This window comes from Haematobia irritans, chromosome 5 (genome assembly GCF_050003625.1).
Source record: "Haematobia irritans isolate KBUSLIRL chromosome 5, ASM5000362v1, whole genome shotgun sequence".
In the NCBI taxonomy this organism is placed as follows: Eukaryota; Metazoa; Arthropoda; class Insecta; order Diptera; family Muscidae; genus Haematobia; species Haematobia irritans.
In genome coordinates this window covers 101331483-101350845 of record NC_134401.1, presented here as the reverse complement: position 1 = coordinate 101350845, position 19363 = coordinate 101331483, and the positions used below count along the sequence as shown (strand labels likewise).

The 19363-nt window shown below is 38.1% G+C and overlaps 1 protein-coding gene across 1 annotated transcript in view; it reads left to right on the top strand.

Annotated features, from left to right (window-relative positions):
* Nucleotides 1-19363, top strand: part of SP2353 (EGF like, fibronectin type III and laminin G domains protein pikachurin) — a 348551-nt gene that overhangs the window by 315155 nt on the left and 14033 nt on the right. Inside the window, 7 exon segments of the mRNA XM_075309229.1 lie at nt 9538-9739; nt 14252-14396; nt 14457-14646; nt 14720-14856; nt 14928-15005; nt 15078-15217; nt 15277-15352. Of these exon segments, the coding sequence (XP_075165344.1) occupies nt 9538-9739; nt 14252-14396; nt 14457-14646; nt 14720-14856; nt 14928-15005; nt 15078-15217; nt 15277-15352 (968 nt within the window).

Sequence of the window (19363 nt, the reverse complement as noted above, 5' to 3'; positions counted from 1 at the left end):
TTATCTGAAATTGGAAATCGAGAGGTACTTTAGAACCGTAAAGAGGTGTGCCAAAAATGGTGAGCATCGGTCCATATTTTGGTATAGCCCCATATAGACCGATCTCCCGATTTTACTTCTTGGGCTTATAGAAACCGCAGTTTTTATCCATTTTATAATTGGAAATCGAGAGGTACTTTAGAACCGTAAAGAGGTGTGCCAAAAATGGTGAGCATCGGTCCATGTTTTAGTATGGTCCCCATATAAACCGACCTCCCGATATGGGGTCTTGGACTTCTATAATCCGAAGTTTTTATCCAATTTGCCTGAAATTGGAAGTCTTGAGGTATTTTATGACCATAAAGAGGTGTGGCGAAAATGGTGAATATCGGTCCATATTTTGGTATAGCCTCCATATAGACCGATTTCCCGATTTAACTCCTTGGGTTTCTGGAAACCGTAGTTTTTATCTGATTTGCCTGAAATTGTAAATATTCTGGTATTTTAGGCTCACAAAAACGTGTCCATTTGGTAATGCCTCCATATAGACCAACTTCACTTCTGAAGGGTGTAGAAGGCGCACTGATCATGAAAATTGCTTGAAACTCAATGTAAAATTCCCAGATTTTACTTCTCGGGTGAAAATCTACAGATTTAAGATTTCTAATCAAGACGTTAGGTTAGGTTAGGTTAAAGTGGCAGCCCGATTAAATTTCAGGCTCACTTAGACTATTCAGTCCCTTGTGATACCACATTTAACTAAAAGTACCTATTACATATGGGCACTTCTAGTCTTAACCACTGAACCTTCTCTATTATTTACTTTTGTGGAACCAACCAGATTGCTCCAAAAACATTAACAAACTGCTTAAGTTAACGTTTTCCAGGTCAGCCAGTAATCTAAAGTTATATGCTCCTAAAATTCGCTTACGCCTTACACAAAAAGCAGGACACTCACACAAGAGGTGTTTAATTGATTCCTTTTCCTCCACGTCATGACAGCTTATACAATAGTCATTATACTTCGCACCTATAGTTTTTGCAAATTCGCCTATCAGGCAGCGACCCGTTATAGCAGATATTAGGAGTGCTATCTGACGCCTTGAGAACACTAGCATATCTAGTGTGCGGTTTAAGTTTAAATGGGGCCATATTTGCTTGGTGTCGTTACAACCCTTGCAATTTTCCCATCGAATATTGGCCATCATAACAGCCTTCTCACGCAGTAAGAGCTTGCAGGTGGCCAGAGGCATACCAACAGATTCCAGTTCCCCTGGAATATGTAAGGTAGTTCCTAGCCTTGCTAACACATCTGCTTCACAGTTCCCCGGTATGTTCCTATGACCAGGCACCCATATTAGGTGAATATTGTACTGCTCAGCCATCTCGTTGAGAGATTTGCGGCAGTCTATGGCCGTTTTTGAGTTAAGGAACACAGAGTCCAAGGATTTTATTGCAGGTTGACTGTCTGGGTATATATTAATGCCAATATTTGTTGGAACATTACTTCTCAGCCAATTCACCACCTCTCTTATTGCCAATATTTCAGCCTGAAAAACACTACAGTGATTAGGTAATCTTTTCGCTATTCGAATTTCCAGATCTTTAGAATATACTCCGAACCCCACTTGTCCATTCAATTTGGAGCCATCAGTATAGAAATCTATATATCTTTTATTCCCCGGGGTCTGTGTACACCACGCCTCACTGTTGGGAATCGAAAAGTGGTTTTGCCAGGGTGTAATCCACTACGTTAGGCACATCTGGCATTACTTTGAGGACCGAACTATGACCGTAATCAAGACGTTATTTTATAATTTTCTTGCACACTTACAAGAGATGTTAATGATTCCTGTAAAACTCAAACAAAAATGGTTCTTATAAATCCAGAATACGATATAGTCCTCATAGCTGAAATCTTTAAATTTATCTTCGGGAAGTGTCCTCAAGTCCTCAAGCTCTCCTGAAATTTCAAGGGAAACCCTAATATTCATGGTGGTGGGTATTTAAGATTCGGCCCGGCCGAATCTTACTTGTTTTACCTTCCCGTTGCCTACTTTATCATAATTGCTGAATTTCTCTCATATCACTGAGTGTTGTCTGATTCCATTCAAGGGACTTCTTTTTATAGCCGAGCCCGAACGGCGTTCCACATTGTGGTGAAACCACTTAAAAATGCTTTGAAACACTTAGAAATGTCACCAGCATTACTTAGGTGGGATAATCCACCGCTGAAAAACTTTTTGGTGTTCGGTCGAAGCAGGAATCGAACCCACGACCTTGTGTATGCAAGGCGGGCATGCTAACCATTGCGCCACGGTGGCTCCCAATATAATATGAACATCTAAAATTGTTCTGAAGCACCCACATATAAATGTGATCTGCGTACTCCCATCCACATTACCTGGGTATTGCATCAAATTTAAAACATCTAGCCTAAAGAACGTAAAACCTAGACTTCAAAAATTCCTTAAAATATCTTTACCGAAACAAAATGAGTATTTTATTGCAAATTGCCAATAAAATCTTTAGGATTGGTACTCATCAGAGGTGAGTACCAAAAAGAAATATTTTTATTTTAAATTTCAATTTAAAAAAGATAAGCTATGGAAATTCCATTGTTTTTATATCTTCTCTGTGTCTCAAGTACCTTGGTATTCACCTGCAGTCTCTTTCTGGAGGACAATCACTTTTATTATTCGTACGTACCAGCCCATGTTTTTGACATGGCCTATGGAGGACTGAAAAACCAATCTACCAAACGACTTTTCTATAGGTACTCAGTACTGAGTCTTGATTCTTTTTTGAGATTTTTTGTTTTCATATCTCATACCTTGACAATAGGACATGACCTGTTTTATAACTTCCGTCTTGTACGTATATTTCACTAGGTGTGTGGAGGTAAATATTTCTCTTGTTGTTGTTCTCAGACATGTGCCATTAAAACTGGGTGTTCTTTCATTTGCATTCAAAATGAAAAAGATTGGGAAACTTACGTCATATGAGACACCTGTTTTGTCTGGGTGGGTGGCCTTTTATATTTTTCATTTTTCGTAAATTCACATAGAAGACTTTTTGTTTTATGGCACTGAGTCATGCCATCCGAAATGCATGCATTTCCCATGAAGAGACCAAAAACTCAATGAATATAGAGACTCCCCATGGTGTTAAAGTAATTAGAAAAACTAATTACTTTAGAGGTTTGAAGGAAACCTTCAAAATTAAAGAATTCAAATAAATATATAAAAATATTGTTTTCGCAGAAAACTGCTAGTTACATGTCTGACACTGAAACACTACCAGCACAGAAAAATATCCAATTAAAAAGTTGATTGAAGTTGAAGTTTCAATTTAATTAATAAATTAATTGATACAATTAACTTTTCAATCATGATAGAAAAATTAGGTTAATTAAGTCAATGATTAAACATTTTAAATTAACAAATTAATTGATACAATTAACTTTCTAATCAAACTTGAGAGATTGAGTCAATTAAAAACAAACAAGTATATACGGCCGTAGGTTAGGTTAGGTTAGGTTAAAGTGGCAGCCCGATTAAATTTCAGGCTCACTTAGACTATTCAGTCCATTGTGATACCACATTTAACTAAAAGTACCTATTACATATGGGCACTTCTAGTCTTAACCACTGAACCTTCTCTATTATGTATATATACGGCCGTAAGTTCGGCCAGGCCGAATCTTATGTACCTTCCACCATGGATTGCATAGAAACTTGTACTAAAGACTGTCATCCACAATGGAATTAATTGATTGCGGTAAAACTTGCCGATGGCAAGGTATCTTAAAACTTCTTAATACCGTCTTCTCAATTGTAAGTTAGTCCATACGGGGTATATATTAAACAAAAACAAGTAAGGAAAGTCTAAAGTCGGGCGGGGACGACTATATTATACCCTGCACCACTTTGTAGATCTAAATTTTCGATACCATATCACATCCGTCAAACGTGTTTGGGGCTATATATAAAGGTTTGTCCCAAATGCATACATTTAAATATCACTCGATCTAGACAGAATTTGATAGACTTCTACAAAATCTATAGACTTAAAACTAATGCCTTGGGATGGTACACTATGTTAGTAAAAAACAAGTAAGGAAAGTCTAAAGTCGGTCGGGGCCGACTATATTATACCCCGCACCACTTTGTAGATCTAAATTTTCGATACCATATCACATCCGTCAAATGTGTGGGGGGGCTATATATAAAGGTTTGTCCCAAATACATACATTTAAATATCACTCGATCTGGAAGAATTTGATAGACTTCAACAAAATCTATAGACTCAAAATTTAAGTCGGCTAATGCACTAGGGTGGAACACAATGTTAGTAAAAAAATATGGGAAACGTTTAAATCTGAAGCAATTTTAAGGAATCTTCGAACAAGTTTATTTATGATTTGTCGCTCGATATATATGTATTAGAAGTTTAGGAAAATTAGAGTCATTTTTAAAACTTTTCGACTAAGCAGTGGCGATTTAACAAGGAAAATGTGGGTATTTTGACCATTTTTATCGAAATCAGAAAAACATATATATGGGAGCTATATCTAAATCTGAACCGAAGTCAACCAAATTTGGCACGCATAGCTACAATGCTAATTCTACTCCCTGTGCAAAATTTCAACTAAATCGGAGTTAAAAATTGGCCTCTGTGGTCATATGAGTGTAAATCGGGCGAAAGCTATATATGGGAGATATATCCAAATCTGAACCGATTTCAACTAAATTTGGCACGCATACTTACAATGCTAATTCTACTCCCTATGCAAAATTTCACCTAAATCGGAGCAAAATATTGGCCTCTGTGGGCAAATGAGTGTAAATCGGGCGAAAGCTATATATGAGAGCTATATCTAAATCTGAACCGATTTGGCTGGTAGTTTGCAAGTTTTTCGAGACCCATAAAATATTCGGATGTACGGAATTTGAGGAAGATCGGTTGATATACACGCCAATTATGACCAGATCGGCGAAAAATATATATGGCAGCTATATCTAAATCTGAACCGATTTTTTCGATAGGGATCGTCTTTGAGCCGAAACAGGACCCTATACCAAATTTTAGGACAATCGGACTAAAACTTCGAGCTGTACTTTGCACACAAAAATACATCAACAGACAGACAGACAGACAGACGGACATCGCTAAATCGACTCAGAATTTAATTCTAAGCCGATCCGTATACTAAAAGGTTGGTCTATGATTACTCCTTCTTGGCGTTACATACAAATCCACAAACTTATTATACCTTGTACCACAGTAGTGGTGAAGGGTATAAATATGGGAAACATTTTAATCTGAACCAATTTTGAGGCAACTTCGCAAAAGTGTATTTATGATTTATCGGTCGATAGATATGTATTAAAAATAAAGGAAATTTTGAGTCACTTTTATAAGTTTTCGATTTTATAAGGAAAATGTGGGTATTTTGGTAATTTTTGCCCAAATCGGAAAATCATATATATGGAAGCTATATTGAAATCTAAACCGATTTCAACCACATTTCCATACTTAGTATTTCAATTATACTCCCTGTGAAAAATGTCACGTAAATCGGACTACAACTTTGAACTCTGTGGTCATATGACGGAAAATCAGGCGAAAGATATATATGGAATCTATATCTAAATCTGAACCGATTTCAATAAAATGTAGCACACTTGACTACACTACTAATTGTACTCCAAGTGCAAAATTTCAACCAAATCGGGCTAAAACTCTGGCTTCTGGGGCCATATAAGTCCATATCGGGCAAAATATATATATGGGAGCTATATCTAAATCTGAACCGATTTCAATCAAATTTGGCACATCTGACTATGGTATTTTTCTGCAAAATTTCAAGCAAATTAGGGTAAAACTGTGGCTTCTGGGACCATAAATATTAGTCCATATCGGGCGAAAGATATATATGGGAGCTATATCTAAATCTGAACCGATTTCAATCAAATTTTGCACACTTTACTATACGACAAATTGTTATGTTTGGGCAAAATTTCAAGCAAATCAGGGTAAAACTCTGGCTTCTGGGTCTATATAAGTGCATAGCGGGCGAAAGATATATATGGGAGCTATATCTAAATCTGGACCGATTTCTTCCAAAATCAATAGGGTTCTACTCTCACCCAAAACAGGAACTTGTGCCAAATTTGCGATTGGACTTAAACTGCAACCTAGACTTTGATCACAAAAATGTGTTCACAGACAGACGGACGGACAGACAGACATGGCTAGATCGACTCAGGGACCCACCCTGATCATTATTGCCAAAGACACTATGTGTCTATCTCGTCTCCTTCTGGGTGTTGCACACATATGCACTAACTACACGCAGAGAAGGAATATGATCAACTCAAACATGTTTTAAGAGCAAAATGTTATTTTTGGGTGGTGATCATGTAACATGGTTTTCGCAACCATGTTATTTTCTCGGAAATCATGTATCTGATTTCGGCAAGCAGGTTATATTTGACGAGAAAATAACATTTTACTGACAAACATGTTACATGGCCACCATACAAAAGTAACATTTTGCTCTTGAAACATGTTTGAGGTGATCATATTCCTTCTCTGCGTGTAGTTCCCCTGGAATATGTAAGGTAGTTCCTAGCCTTGCTTACTCATCCGCTTCGCAGTTTCCCGGTATGTTCCTATGGCCAGGTACCCATAATAGGTGAACATTTTACTGCTCAGCCATCTCGTTGAGAGATTTGCGGCAGTCGATGGCCGCTTTCAAGTTAGGAAATACAGAATCCAAGGATTTTATTGCAGGTTGACTGTGTGAGTATATATTAATGCCAACATTTGTTGAAACATTACTTCTCAGCCAATTCGCCACCTCTCTTGTTGCTAATATTTCAGCCTGAAAAACACTACAGTGATTGGGTAATCGTTTCGCTATTCGAAGTCCCAGGTCTTCAGAATATACTCCGAAACCTAATTGTCCATCCAATTTGGAGGCATCAGTGTAGAAATCTATACATCGTTTATTCCCCGGGGTCTGTGTCCACCACGCCTCATTGTTGGGAATTAGAGTTTCAAACTTTTTATCGAAAAGTGATTTCGGCAGAGTGTAATCCACAAACATTTGTTTTTAAGTGCATCCTGGAATCCTTCATCAATTTTTTCCACATGAAGGTGGAGGAAGTGTAGCAAAATACTGGACCTCAAATTTAGCAGCTTGCTTGCAGTTGATGAGGAGTTCTGTTCGTTAATCGGTTATTGGGAAAATGTTCAACTTCACTATCAGCAGTGGCGTGATAGTCGCTCCGGAGTCAGGATTAGCTTGAGGTCGGTAATCGGTCAAGTACGGCTTTAGTATTACTAGCTAGTCAACAAGCGAACAGTACGCCCGAATGTCTCTGTGGTGGAACAGTAGACCCAAAGATATCTGTGGGGGAAGAGTAGGCCCGAAGATCTCTGTGAGGGAAAAGTGGACGAGAACTGGGTAAGTTTTGTCCATAATTGCCAGACATAGAAGGCATGTCGGTTTGGAAACGGGAGGAGTTTTCGCAGGAATTTGCCCATTTCGGTGAACTTAAATTAAATCCAAGATGATTGGGGAGATTTTCAACACTTAGAAGGAGATCCTTAGACTTTACAGTAGGGCTAATCACAGGTGGAGGAAGTGTAGTAAAATACTGGACTTCAACGTTAGGTCCAGTGATGACGGTAGGAGTTTTCGCGGGCATTGGTCCATTTCGGTGAACTTAAATTAAATCTAAGATGATTGGGAAGATTTTCAACACTGGGAAGGAGATCCTTAGACTTTACATTAGGGCTCATCACAGGTGGAGGAAGTGTAGTAAAATAATGGACCTCAAAGTTAGCAGAACAGCTTCTCTACAGTTGATGAGGAGTTCTGTTAGTTAATGATCGGTGGTTGGCGAAAATGTTCAACTTCACTATCAGCAATGGCGTGATAGTCGCTCCGGGGTGAGGATTAGCTTGAGGTCGGTAATCAGTCAAGGTTGGTTTTTAGTATTACTGAGGACTATCATACAACCTAATACTACGGCTACTAGCTAGTCAACAAGCGAACAGTACGCTCGAAGGTCTCTGTGGTGGAATAATACCGATGAAGTTCTTTTGGAAAAGTCTTAGAAAAAAACGCTATTTTGCCGTTTAAAGTAAAAAAATAAATTTTGGGTAATAAAATGTGGAAAAAGCAAAGGAAACCAATAAAAAAAAACTCTACAACTAAAATGAAAAATTGGTTTCAATCGGTGGCAGTTGACTTTTTAACTCCCACATCTTTTGAATAGATTTTGCAAATTACAAAACAATACAATTTTCTGTTGAATTTATATGGAAGAAATATATTTATACAAAAATATGTGCCATAAATAATAATAATAATATATAAACGATGTTTAACCTAAAACAAAATTTGTTTAATAGACGCACATGGAATAAAAAATTCACCTCTGGCGAGATTTGAACCCATGCCAGGCTTGTTAGCACCATTTTTCAAATTGAAAAAATTAAATAATAAGAAAATAAAAGTGTAATAAATTATATTGATAAAAATAAAAAATTAAATTGTTTAAAAAAATTGTGAACATTTTTTTCGTTTTTTTTTTTTTTTTTTTTTTTTTTAATTTCTTCATTTAAATAAACTTCAAAGGCACAAGTTCTAAAGCAATGCAACGGCTTCAGAAACAGAATTCTTCCATGCTATGACAACCCAGCAAGAAAAAAATTGGAAGTTGTTCCACAAACATTTCTTTTTAAGAGCGTCCCGGGATCCCTCATCAATTTTTTCCACTTTCGATGAAGTTCTTTTACACCAGTTTTAGGAAATACGGTTTAATTTCAAAATCTAAATTTTAGGTTAGGTTAGGTTATGTGGCAGCCCGATGTATCAGGCTCACTTAGACTATTCAGTCCATTGTGATACCACAGTGGTGAACTTCTCTCTTATCACTGAGTGCTGCCCGATTCCATGTTAAACTCAATGACAAGAGACCTCCTTTTTATAGCCGAGTCCGAACGGCGTTTCAAATTCCTCTCCAACTAAGCAGTTCTTCAATTTTCTATAGAAATTAAATTTTGACAAAAATTTCTATAAAAACAAAATTTTGAGAAAATTTTCTATAGAAATAAAATTTTGACAAAATTTTCTATTTCATTCATTCATTCGATTTGTTTTTTCTAAACACAAAAATTTGATCGAAAACTAAAAAATTTTGGTGAATATTTGATAAAATATTGTTCAACTTTTGGCAACGGTGATTTGAATCTGTGTTTGTTTACTATTTTACTTACATGGAAGTTCTTTTGAGAAGGCTTTTGAAAACTACGAGAATATTCAATTTTTTATTGAGTTTCTATTTCTAGAGAAATATACAACGAAAAAAAAACCAAATAAAACCAACAAAGCCTTTCTGATTTAAAGAAATAAACCTTACAAACAATTGGAAAGTAGAAAATTATCCCAGAATTGAAATATGAATGTAGAGGAGAAGTGATTTGTTTTTTACGAAACTAAATTTTAATCAAACATTTCTATTTTATACTTTCATCTTACAGATATTAAAGTACGAGTACCGAAATTTTCCAAACACTCATGGCTGGCGTTTCCAGCCCTCAAAGGAGCTTACAAACATGTTCAATTGCGTATTGAATTCCGTCCTGAATCCTTCGATGGCATCATTCTATTGAGTGGAGAACGTGATGATTTAACGGGTGATTTTATGGCATTGCTGCTGAATAAAGGCTTTGTCGAATTTTGGTAAGTACTAAATTAAAAACAAGTATATACGGCCGTAAGTTCGGCCAGTCCGAAGCTTATGTACGCTCCACCATGGATTGCGTAGAAACTTCTTCGAAACACTGTCATCCACAATCGAATTACTTGCGTTGCGGTAACACTTGCCGATGGCAAGGTATCTTAAAACTTCCTAACACCGTCTTCTAAATTGCAAGGTAGTCCATACGTGGTATATATTAAACTAAAAAAGGCCGATTAAATACGTATATAATTAAGTTTGACAAAAATTTTTATAGAAATAAAATTTTGACAAAAATTTCTATAGAAATAAAATTTTGACAAAAGCTTCTATAGAAATAAAATTTTGACAAATTTTTTTATAGAAATAAAATTTTCTACAGAAGTAAAATTTTGAAAAAAATTTCTATAGAAATAAAATTTTGACAAAATTTTCTACAGAAATAAAGTTTTGGTAGATTATTTTCTATACACCCAGAGAAGGAATATGATCACCTCAAACATGTTTTAAGAGCAAAATGTTATTTTTGGGTGGTGACCATGTAACATGGTTTTCGCAACCGTGTTATTTTCTCGGAAAGCATGCACCTGATTTCGGCAAGCAGGTTATATTTGACGAGAAAATAACATTTTAGTGACAAACATGTTACATGGTTACCATACAAAAATAACATTTTGCTCTTGAAACATGTTTGAGGTGATCATATTCCTTCTCTGCGTGTAGAAATAAAATTTTGTTAGACTATTTTCTATAGAAATACAATTTTGGTAGATTATTTTTGGCTCGAGTGGCAACCATGATTATGAACCGATATGAACCAATTTTTGTGTGATTGGGGATCGGCTATATATAACTATAGACCGATATGGACCAATTTTGGTTATTAGCGGCCATATACTAACACCACATTCTAAATTTTAACCGGATCGGATGAATTTTGCTTCTCCAAGAGGCTCCGGAGATCAAATCTGGGGAGCGGTTTATATGGGGGCTATATATAATTATGGACCAATATGGACCAATTTTTGCATGGTTGTTAGATACCATGTAATAACACCACGTACTAAATTTCAACCGGATCGGATGAATTTTGCTCCAGAGGACAAATCTGGGGATCGGTTTATATCGGGTCTATTTATAATTATGGGCCGATGTGGACCAATTTTTGCATGGTTGTGAGAGACCATGTACAAACACCATGTACCAAATTATAACCGAATCGGACGAATTTTGCTCCGGAGGACAAATCTGGGGATCGGTTTATATGGGGGCTATATATAATTATGGACCGATATGGACCAATTTTTGCACAGTTGTTCTAACCATATACTTACACCATGTACCGAATTTCAGCCGAATCGGATGAAATTTGCTTCTCTTAGAGGCTCCGCAAGCCAAATCGGGGGTTTATATGGGGGCTATATAATTATGAACCGATGTTGACCAGTTTTTGCATGTTTGTTACAGACCACATACTAGCACCATGTACCAAATCGGATAAAATTTGCTTCTCTTAGAGGCTCCGCAAGCCAAATTTGGGGATCGGTTTATATGGGGGCTATATATAATTATGGACCGGTTTGGACCAATTTTTATGAGAAACCATGTATGTTACAAACACCATGTACCAAATTTCAACCGGATCGGATGAAATTTGCCAAGTTTCAAGTCGATAGCTTGTTTCGTTCGGAAGTTAGCGTGATTTCAACAGACGAACGGACGGACATGCTCAGATCGACTAAGAATTTCACCACGACCCAGAATATATATATATATATATATATATATATATATATATATATATATATATATATATATATATATATATATATATATATATATATATATATATATATATATATATATATATATATATATATATATATATATATATATATATATATATATATATATATATATATATATATATACTTTATGGGGTCTTAGAGCAATATTTCGATGTGTTACAAACGGAATGACATAGTTAATATACCCCCCATCCTATGGTGGAGGGTATAAAAATTGACACATAAAGGTGATGCAGCAGTGTACTGTAGGCACACCCTGTCGATGTTCTAAGGACAGCGTAGTTTACCACTGACCGCCCCAGGTGCTGCCAGCAAGTGACTTGAGGACCTCGTTTCTATCATGTGACCTCTGGAATCTTTGGGTAGTTTATTGCTGGAAATATTAGGCCATAGACACTAGCGTAGAACTTCCGGCCAACTTTTGCTGTCCATGTAGTGAATAGTGTGACTGAGGATTTTTTGGCAGATTTCCTAAAATTTCCAGCAGTGATATAACTGGTAAGATCAGCAAGGTAGATATCTAACCGCTCGCAGATGTCATCAACAAGAGGCCGGATGCAATGAAAGCATAACAGTAATGAAGCATAAAATCCGTTCTCAAAGCCATCAGGATGAGAAGGAATAGAGGATATATGGAGTTTGAACAGTGTCGAAAAACTCCCTGTTTTAATCTACGGGGTATCGACCTTCTCTCCCTGAATTCCACATACGACTGACACCCGCACAGATAATTAAGAGCGCACAGTCTCGCCGTATCGAATGCCTTTAATACCATCACAAGGACCGTCCTCTGGCACGACTTGGGCTGCTTGAGTCCTTAATTTGTTTATGTTGTATTCAAAGCTGTTGTTGCGCTATGATCTTTACGGAATTCATGTTGATGGTTGGTAGCTGAAAAATTCACTACAAGGCTGGGGAGAGTACTGCCTGGGCAACTGGCGAGAGAAAGAGATCAATCTGTACGATTCACCCTTACTCCAGTCTTTGTCTGGCTTCATCCTACCCATTTGTCAGACAAGGACAAGTTAAGGAGTCTGGTCAAGTAATCAACTCCCAGAATTCCAAGATGCCTTAACATAAGCATATAAAATCCCGTTGGCACCTAGCGCCTTCAATGTTTTTTCGGTATTGGCGACATTCAATTTGTTCAGATGCTGGTTAAAAAATGCGCTGATCCCATCAAGATTGGATCACAGCTGAAAATTTCACCACAAGAGTACTATATCAAGAACCTTGGCGAATGACGAGAAAAGAGAGATCAATCTGTACGATTCACACTAACCATTTGTCAGACATCATGATTCCAAGAACAAATTGAGGAGTCTGGCCAGAATTCCAAGATGCTTCAACATAAGCATAGAAATTTCGCGTAGAGGTAAATTGTGGTTTACTACTGGCTCGGAGACAACGAATGCGATGCTCTATTCCGCTCTATCACTCTCTGGATTTGCAACAAACTGCTGGTTAAAGAACTACGCTCGGAATTGCGCTGATCCCATCATAATGGGATCACAGTCACATGATGGCGACGTTACGGTGACTGATCCGAAGAGATGAGCGCAGTTCTTTAACCAGCAGTTTGTTCAGCATACCGGGAGTTATAGATCCGAAAAGAGATCCATTCGTCGCATTCGTGGTCTCCAAGCCAGCGATACATTACAATTTACATTTGCCGAAGTTACCAATGCCACCAATTCCGAAAAAAACATTCATGCCTTTAGGCTCTGAAGGAATTTCTATGCTTTCGTTGAAGCATCTTGGAAATCTGGGAGTTGATTACTTGACCAGACTCATCAATTTGTCCTTGGAATCACTTATTACATTGCTTCCGGTGCTCATGGTTAGAGCACCGCTTGTGTTCGTAGATAATCTTATTAATCTCGAAATTCAGCTCCCTGATTCTAGGACCAGCAGGACAAAATGACGGCTCTCATCACGCTCGTCGGCGAATACCATCGTTTCTTTTGAAAAGAGAGCGGCTGCTTCGTTTATAATGTCCCGAAACATCGCCTAGGACACATAAAAATGGGAGGGGTGGACGCTAACCAAAGTGGCGATCGGTGTAGTAGTAGTTGTTTTCTTTTTTTTTTTTGTTGATAAAAGTCTTGTGCTTCTGAAATCGGAGGTTCAGTCAATGGTGAGAATTATGAGAAGGGGGTCTGATCCCAGTGATTTCACGGGTTGGCAGGACTCATCATTTTTCAGACAGGGCACACTAAGGATATGTCTAGTGAACCCATTTTCGTGGGGGTCTCTTCGATCACCGAGCAAAATATGCTGTGCCAAAGCTGTCCCTCTCTGATTATTACCCAAGAGAGGATGTCAAAGTTCAAGGTGGACATTGAAGTCTCCTAGCATTAATTCGTGGATGCCCACATAACAGACACTCAATATGTGGACTGAAACCTGGAGCACCGGTACCTCATATATACACATTATATATCTCTATCTCGGCTGCCACAGCAATGACTGCTAATCCCACGCATTACATGTAAGAGTCGCTATGGCACAAGCGAGATAGCTCTATACTGCGCGAAACTCGGTGTAATATAAAAGCCAGACCTCCACCTTCATCCCTTGGGGTATTCTTGCGTCGCACATTGTATCCATGCCAATCACGCCAGCTACAGATGGCATTCAGACTTGTCTACGAAATGGGGAGTTACCATTTGTTGAATATCCTTCTTTCTTTCTTTCTCTTTCCAGGTTTGATTGCGGCAGTGGTGCCGGTAGTGTCCGTTCTCATGAGACCATACTTTTGAATGAATGGAATTCTGTGGTTATCTATCGCCATCGATGGGATGCATGGTTGGTTTTGAATCACGGTACCAAAGTTGAGGGTAGATCAAATGTAAGTAAACCAAAATAAATGGAAGAAGTTAGCACCAATATATCTCTTATCTATCCTCAGGGTCTATTCTCACGCATAACATTCCGAGAACCTGTCTTCTTGGGTGGTACGGGCAACATTACAGGTTTGGCAAATCGTTTACCCATTACAGCAGGTTTCTTGGGTTGTATACGTTACTTCAAAGTTAATGAGCACGAATATAAATTTGAAGAGCATCCTGTCGGAGATGTTACCAAAGGTTTTGATATACGTAAGTGTAATTGGGGATAGAATTTGATTGGCTAAGATCAGAAGATTATATGGGAATTTTGCAATTATTTCAGAGGATTGTATAACGGATAAGTGTTTCAAATACCCATGCCAACATGGTGGAAAATGTTTACCTTCCGATCAGGGAGCAGTATGTCTATGTCCTATTGGTTTTGTAGGAGATCTATGTGAAATTCGTATGGATTTACAGGTAATTGATGATGAAATCTCTAAAATCTATAGGTGAGACTGAGAAATGCGATCAATATTTATGATTTATAGGTCCCATCTTTTAATGGTTCATCTTTTCTGCGTTATGCTCCTTTGGGTGACAGTGTATTAATATGGCTTGAATTGAAGGTAGTTTTTTTTTTTTGGGATTTGTTTTCCATTTTGCTTGATAATATGATCTCTTCCCTCTCCTACATTCAGATCATTCTAAAACCTGAACAAGCCGATGGCCTAATCTTGTATTCTGGTCCCAAACATCATGGTGATTTTATTGCCTTATACTTGAACAATGGTTATGTGGAGTTTACATTCAATTTGGGCAATGGTCCTGCTGTTGTAAGGTAATATATTTCTAAAATTTCCCCATACGCATTTCCCATTTCCAAATTTATCTTTTCAGGAGTGAATATCCTTTATCGATTGGTCAATGGCATACTGTGCGAATATCACGAACTGCCCGATTAGCTGTTCTAAAGGTAAGTGTAAAATTTTCACGAACAACATAGGATTTCCAAATAGATGGGACAAAAAACATAATACTGTTTAAAGTACGCAGACTAATTCTCTCATAAAGTGGAGGTGCTCCTGCACAAATGACGAGAATTGATAGAATTATCCCGTAACAGTGGACGTTATGCAATGGATCTATCAATGGTAGAGAAATAAACGAAATTCCTTAAATCAGACCAATCTGCCTATCTACTTCCTCCATGATATTCTACATCCGAATCTGTGCTTTAAGCTTAGCGGTTCTTAAACTTGTTTCAGGTGATTCGTTTATATACTGGATATTGACTATAGACATACAGCTAATGAATAAACTTATAAAAAATAAAGGCGATGGGAGAACTCCACAGTAAAGCACAGTGGTTGCGTACTATCATATCAGTAATCCCACAGAGGATCCACCACCCCGGAAAGCTTTAGCATTACCTGGTGTGGGATACGTCAATATCACCTTTGTCTACTACATCGTCCTACATAATCTTGTAATATTTTAGGGGTTCCTTCTCTTGGGCCTTTCATGCCATCGTCACTAAGCACATGGCATAGATAGAAATTCACCACACTATGAGTTCTATTTATCCAGTTGCTTATTTTTGGAATAAGTTGGTAGGTTCATGTCATTTGCCATTATTCAGTAATCTTCCGCGAACTTCTCTTTTTATTCGTCTTCATTCTCTCTGCTTCTGTTTAAGCAATAGTGTTCAGCATTGATGCTTCTTCGTTATCAACGGAACCAATGGGGAGATTCCAGGAAGGACCGTTGATGCGAATGTTGGGATTGTACGAGAAGCGGGGAACCGCATACAAAGGGTAATGAGTTCAATACCAGTTTTGACCATACACCAAACAGTTTTTCAGCGGTGGGTTATCCCCTCTCAGTAATGCTGGTGGCATATCAGAGTCTTTCAGAGCTTTTCTAAGTTGTTTCACCACAATGTGGAAAGCCGTTCGGACTCTGCCATAAAAATGAGGCCTCTTGTCATTGAGATAAACATAGAAGCGGCAGCACTCAGTGATAAGAGAGACGTTCACAACTATGGTATCAAAAAAGTGAGCCTGAAATATTGGACTGTAACTATACGAGTATCTAACCCAATCTAACCTACAAATAAGCAGATATCACTCGAAGAGTACACACTCGTTGCACTGCGTTTAGTATTTTTCTGAGATCAACACTATTCTCTACCGCATTACTCAAATAATATGCTATACTTGCATATGCTTCTCTCGCCAGTAGATTTCTAATTGTCGGTCCGAGACCTCTCATATTTGTTCTTGTCGGGTTTTTTCGGAACATTCCCCTGACTGCTAATGACACATCGCCACAGAGTATGTCTGTACTGTTATCCATTCTTTTTTTAAGGAAACCAGAAGACGGTATATAGCAATATTTCAAACAAGGGGTGATAGCGGCGGGGACGATGGTCTACCGAAGATTGACTTCGGAGGACGGTCGCCTCACGTAGATTAACATCGCAGATGCAGGACGATTGTCTGGCAACGATTAACATCGAAGCCGCAAGAACGATGGTCTGGCAAAGTTTTACTTCGCCGGCCTGACGAAGATAATTTTGGTGGCGGTGAGAACGATGATCTGCCTAAAATTTATTTCGCCAGGAAGATGTTTAACTTCGTAGCCGATGATATGCCCAAGATTTACTTCATAGAGGCGTAATGGTCGCTTGGCAACGATTTACTTCGCGGATGCGTGGGCATTCGTTTGAGAAGATTTAGTCGTCTGACAAAGATTAACATCGCAGTCGCGAGGACGATGATCTGGCGATGATTTGCATCGCTGGCGAAGAGTATTCGTGGATATTTTTTCTAAGGAAACCAGAAGACTATATATAGCGACATTCCAATGAAGTGATCATTGAACTCCTAGCGGTGACGACGATGGTCTGTCGAGGGCGCAGGTCTTTTGACAATGATTAACATCACAGCCGCGAGGTCGATGGTCTGGCGAAGATTTACTTCGCCATCGCAGAGGAATGTCGCCAGAAGAAGATTAACTTCGTAGCTGTGTGGACGATGGTCTGTCGTAGATTTCCTTCGCAAGGAAGGAGTTCATCTGACGCAGGTTAACCTCGTAACCGCGAAGGCGATGGTACGCCGAAGATTTACTTCGAAGACCCGTAACGGTAGTCTGAAAAAGATTTACTACACAGATGTGAGTGCGATCGTTGGATGAAGATTTAGTTCGCTGGTGTGTGGACGGTCGCTTGGCGAAAATTTACTTCGCCGACGAGGGGGAAGTTCGTCTGATACAGATTAATTTCCTAGCCATGAGAACGATGGTCTGCCGAAGATTTATTTTGCAGGGGAAGAGTTCGTATAACGAAGATTAACTTCCTATCCGCAAAGACGATGATCTGAAGAAGATTGATATCGCTGGTGTGGGGTAAGGTCGTCTGACGCATGTTATAACACTTAATATTGACAATAGAGTTTCTGAGCCAAGGGTTGTTGCTTTATACATTTTCGGCTGTATTGTTATAATTTTGATCCTGCTCTATTCATCTGATTGCTTTTTTTATGATCCTGTGTTCCGCACCCTTCCTGTCTCTGATGTCTGCCTTGTCTGCATCAATGGGTCCCTACTGTCCCCTCTGTTTATACATGCTGACACTTATTGACTACCGCAGAGCCCTTATTGACTCAATGAGGTCCTTCCTGAATATTGAATACCTAAACTTTGGAGTTCTTACTGACTCGCTATGGTCCTTTCTGGTCCATTTTCAGTGTAAAATTATATTTGATTAAATAATTAAATTATGTAAAGTCCCGGCTGCTATTAGCTGTGAAAATAAAAAAACAAGAATAACAAGTATATACGGCCGTAAGTTCGGCCAGGCCGAAGCTTATGTACCCTCCATCATGAATTGCGTAGAAACTTCTTCTAAACATTGTCATCCACAATCGAATTACTTAAGTTGCGGTAACGCTTGCCGATAGCAAGGTATCTTAAAACCTCCTAACACGATCTTCTAAATTGTATGTAAGTCCATACGTGTTATATATTAAATCAAAAAAGATCGATCCAATACGTATATAATTCAGTTTGACAAAGTAGACATAAAATTTTGACAACATTTTCTACAGAAATAAAATTTTAACAAATTTTCTATAGAAATAAAATTTTAACAAAATTTTCTATAGAAATGAAAATTTTGACAAAATTTTCTATAGAAACAAAAATTTTGACAAAAATTTCTACAGAAATAAAATTTTAACAAAATTTTCTATAGAAATAAACTTTTGACAAAATTTTCTATAGAAATAAAATCTTGGTAGATTATTTTTGGCTCGAGTGGCAACCATGATTATGAACCGATATGGACCAATTTTTGTGTGATTGGACCAATTTTGGTATGGTTGTCAGCGACCATATACTAACACCACGTTCCTAATTTTAACCGGATCGGATGAATTTTGCTCCTCCAAGAGGCTCCAGAGTCAAATCTGGAGAACGTTTTATATGGGGGCTATATATAATTATGGGCCGATATGGACCAATTGTGGCACGGTTGTTAAAGATCATATACTAACACCATGTTCCAAATTACAACCAGATTGGATGAAATTTTCTTCTCTTGGAGACTTCGCAAGCCAAATCTGGGGATCGGTTTATATGGGGGCTATATATAATTATGAACCGATGTGGACCAATTTTTGCATGGTTGTTAGAGACCATATACTAACATCATGTACCAAATTTCAGGTGGATCGGATGAAATTTGTTTCTCTTTGACGCACCGCAACCCAAATCTGGGTATCGGTTTATATGGGGTCTATATATAATTATGGACCGATGTGGACCAATTTTTGCATGGTTGTTAGAGACCATATACCAACACCATGTACCAAATTTCAGCCGGATCGGATGAAATATGCTTCTGTTAGAGGCTCCACAAGCCAATTCTGAGGGTCCCTTTATATGGGGGCTATACGTAAAAGTGGACCGATATGGCCCATTTTTA